Below are 4,755 nucleotides of genomic sequence, written 5' to 3' on the forward strand. Positions count from 1 at the left end.
TTGCTGATTGTTAGAATCATAGAAAATTGAAAGTTAAAAATGAAGGATTCTAAGAGATTGTTTAGGAAGTTTTTTAAAATCTTGATGATTTGTTTTTTCTAATCTTGTAAAATCTTTCTATTTGATGAAAGAGTTTTCATGACTTTTGTTATGAAGGAAATGATATAAAATCCTAAACCAATAACATAAAATTTGAATTCATTAACAATCCAAGATTCTTTTGTTTTACTTGAATAACATAAAACTTTTAATGACTTTATAAAACTCTTAATCCAATAACACTAGATTTATCAAGATTTTAGATAACTTTTTACAAATTCACAACCAATAACACCAAATTTTTAAAGAGTTTTTAAAAGTCTTGATTGAATAACAATATATTTTACCTAACTTTTAAAGTCATTAAAATTCTTTCTAAATCCTAAACCAATACCTCCCCCTAAACCAATACCTCCCCCTTAGTGTTTGAGATTCTATTTTGATCTTTCATTATTATAACAAAAAAATAAGGGATCTAAATACATAATAAATAATTTATACGCTGTGATTAACTCATATTTTTCTAATGATTTAATTATTTTACACATTTTTAGTTAAATAAACTTGATTTTCTATGTCAAATATTCTAATATTAGTAGTGATGACAAATAATAAAATGAGGATTTAACCCGTGTTAACACAAATTTAATAATATTTTATTAATCCAACATTGTCTTCTTTATAACTCATTTACTATATACCACATTATATAGTATTTTAAATTTTTTAATTTTACATATTCGTAATATTTTAAAATTTTATTAAGTTTATATATGTTAATTATAAAATTTAAATAAATGTCAATCGAATTTTTTCTTACATTAAGAAGCAAAGCTCACAGATTTTAGAAAACAAAATGGGAATCAAATTTTTTTTTTTTTTTTTTGCAAAATATTCAAAGATAGAATATCTTCAAAATACAATAGAAAGTGTGGTTAAATATATCATAGTTTTTGTTTCCATATTGATTGTTGTTATTTTTTTTAGTTGAATGGAATGTAAAATATTTAGGAAACAAAATCTGAAATAATGTTATATTTGGAAAATTTTAGGAATTAAATTTGTAAATAAGTTTTTAAATAAGCAAAACTAAAAGGTTAGAACCCAAAATGTACTTAAAATATATATATATATATATATATATATATATATATATATATATATATAGTTATATAGTGCGTGCATCTAATTATGGCATATGGCTCCTCAAACCATCTAGATTAGTCCTTATAGGAGTATCATTAAACCATTTTTTAGAGTATTATTTAATATATAGTTATATTCTTTAATTTAGTTTGTAACTATTATAACAATCACATAGTATTTTAAATTATCAATACTAAAGTTTTAAACCTACAATTTTATTATTTTGTCAATTGTTTCATATGTTTGTTAGTATTTACTTACATGTTTGCTGATATTATGTTTAAATATAAACAAACATATAAGCAGAATATAGTAAAACCTCTATAAATTAATACTTTATAAATTAATAAACACTATAAATTGATAAATTTTTCTCGTCCCAAGTCGGATCAGTGTAAAAAACAACAAAATTTGATAAGATAATAAGATAATACTTTTAAAAAAAAATCTTTTAAAATATAGTCTCAATAATATCATAAATTAAGAATCATGTAATTATATATATATATATATATGTGCTGATATAATAATGTATGCTTTAAAATTTTGATTTTTTCCCAAGAGCTCATATCTATATATAAAACAATTTTTATATTGTATTTCCAACTATAGTGATATAAAATAGCATGTCACAAAATAGCTAATTTTTAAAAGTTTTTAAATATCTAAATATGCATCATTTTCATTTTGATAGTTTTATAGACTATTAAAATACCACAATTGATATTATTATTCATAAATTTAAATTTATGTATGTCATGTATATAAATGATATTGTTTATTGTATTTGTAATTTATAGTCAATAATGTTTTATAAATATTAAAATTCATTTCTAAAACAATAAAATTTATAAAATCCGAAAGTTTAATTTTCTTTTGCTAAAATTGTCTCAGCTAATAAACTTTAAGAATTTAAACAATTGAAATATATATATATATATATTATATTATAAAATACTAAATGTTTAATTATTAATAACTTACTAAAATGTCATGATCCCAACATTATTAATTTATAAGGTTTTACTGTACAAGCAAACACATATGAAACAATTGACAAAACAAATTATTTTCTTAATTATTACAATGAACTGATAGAATTTTAGTAAAAAGCAGTGTGTGACGACATTTAAAAAATTGTTTTTGAATCTTCACTTTCACTATCTTTTTGGACCGGTTTTTTTTCATGAATGCAATCTATATAATATATACGGCGAGAGTAAAAAGGTGGAAATATGCTAACTAGGAGAACGGAGTCACGAGCGGCTATGGCAAGAAGGTCAGCACATGAGACGATGCCAGGGCAAAGACTCTCAACGGTTGACTTGATTTTGTCGATCACTTCGAATCCCCTAACAGAGTTGTTGCTAGGTCCAGCCGTTTTCTCTCCGACAAATGACGGTGTGTCATCCAATAAAATAGATCCATCACAGCCCTGTCAAATCATTTTCTTAGCATTTACTTATTTGTAGGAGTAATTCATGGGAACATGCTAAGCATGCTTCCTTTTTCATTCAAAAAGATATAAGCAAAAAAACGTACGTTCACGAAACAGTCGTGGAAAAATAATCGGAGGAGAGAAGCGCCCATGCGAGGCTCTCTGGCCACCGCCCGACGCACCACCCTTCTCACCACATAGAACAGCGTGGGACAGCTCTCCTTGTAATAGTCACTGTTCAGCTGAGCCTCGGACTGAGACCCCAACATCATTATCAACATCAATAACACCATCTTTAACATACTTATCTGGTTATTGAACTCCATTCTATATATTTGTTTGTTTTGTTTCCTTTTTTACTCGATATAGCTACGAGTTGTCTGAGCCGATGAAGCACTCAAGAGACCTGATGAGGGCTTTACTTTATAGAGGGTATATATAACTTACTTGCACGTAGGTAGTATTTGTTCACGAAGAAAAGTTTCTTCTCGAATGTGTCCACTATATTACTGGGTCATGATCCTTACGCCACCTTTACCAAATTCATGTTTAATTTACATTCCCCTTTTTTCAGCTCATTTTCCTTTTTTTCTTTTTCTTTTACTAATCATACATTGTTATGTAAATTTAAACTCTACTAATTAGTATATCATTATATAACACGTTTGAATTTGCACATATATATATTATTAAACTTCATATATCACTAGCCGCCATATCAAGATTAGCGATATATATAATATAATAAGCACAGTAATGTATGTGTTATAAACTCATGAACCAAGTTCTTTTCTTCAGTTTGTATGTGTTATAAACTCTTTCTCATTTTGGTTTTGGTTTGATTTCTGTTTTGGACTTGTGTATTTTCTAGTTTCAATAAAATTATGGTTATGTATATAATGTGTTTTCATTAGATTTTGGACTTGTATATTATGTTTGTTCTCCATTTCATTAATTTCAGGATTAAAATCAGGACTACAAAACAATAATAACCAGTTAATTATATTATTTTCTAAAACAAAGTTGTCGTTATATAGTCGTCATTTAGACGGAAAATTGTTGTTAGGTTGTCGTTAAATAGTCGCAAAATAAAACGACTAATTTAAGACTAAAGTATTGCAAATTTTATTCATGTAACAAAGTCGTAACTTCGTCATAAATTAGTCGTCACATTTAACGACTATTACACGACAACTACTAATATAGTTGTACACTTGTCGTCAAACTGTCGCTAAATTTTGTTACTAAATACCGAGTACGTGATGACAATATACTGACAACAATGTATGGTCGTTAATTAGTCGTTAAATAACGACTAATTAACGACCAAATGTATTAGCGACAAAATAATACCTACAACAGTATATAGTCGCTAAATAGTCACAAATTTAAAATAAACGACTATTTACTGACTATTCCTACAGTGGTTGATCGCCTGTTTTCTTGTAGTGCAAACACCTCAATTTCTGACTAAGTCAGAGAGGAAAAATGGGGTACTCTGGTGTTTGGTTTGCCGAAAATCAAAGTAAGAAGTTGAATTTTCAAAGGTTGTAGATTTTGTTTTTAAAGTGATAGTGAGAGGTTAACAAACAAACTATTGTTAGGTGGAGTTGTCTATCACTTACAGTGAGGGGCTCTACAATTTTTTTCATTCTTTCTTCCAATCTAGTTGGGCCCAAATTAGTTGGGTTTCCGACAATTATTCCGGATCTCACCATGGGATCTGGTTAAGGGGCCAATATCGCCCATCTTAATGATCGCACTAACAAAGTTCTGATAGAAAGCATGGCGACTCCGACTATAAGATAGGACGATGGTGTACGTTGAACCACTGTTAAACAAGACTTGGTCCGATGTGAGAAGTCCCCTGTGGTTGACAAGCTGCATGAAGTAGCTACTATCAAAACTTCCTGGAGAGCCGAGATCAAGAATGGATGTGTAGTTTTTAGAATATTATTCTATATAGCTACATTCTTTAATTTAGTTTGCAATTATAACAATTATATAGTTTTTTAAATCATCAATATTAAAGTTTTAAACTTACGTTATTTTATCAATTGTTTCATATGTTTTGCTTGTATTTTACTTGTTTTTTTGCTTACATTTCGTTAAATTTAAGCAAATAATAAGCA

General features: G+C 27.4%; 1 protein-coding gene across 1 annotated transcript in view; it reads right to left on the minus strand.

The window, feature by feature from the left end:
* The window catches only part of LOC104726409 (peroxidase 67), a 4,899-nt gene extending 1,829 nt beyond the window's left edge, over positions 1 to 3,070 (minus strand). The window contains exons 1-2 of the mRNA XM_010445265.1: positions 2,728 to 3,070; positions 2,429 to 2,620 (exon numbers count right to left, since the gene is read on the minus strand). Coding sequence (XP_010443567.1) covers positions 2,429 to 2,620; positions 2,728 to 2,949 — 414 coding nt within the window. The 5' untranslated portion in view covers positions 2,950 to 3,070. The remainder of the gene's footprint in view (positions 1 to 2,428; positions 2,621 to 2,727) is intronic.

Source organism: Camelina sativa, chromosome 11, assembly GCF_000633955.1.
Source record: "Camelina sativa cultivar DH55 chromosome 11, Cs, whole genome shotgun sequence".
Lineage (NCBI taxonomy): Eukaryota > Viridiplantae > Streptophyta > Magnoliopsida > Brassicales > Brassicaceae > Camelina > Camelina sativa.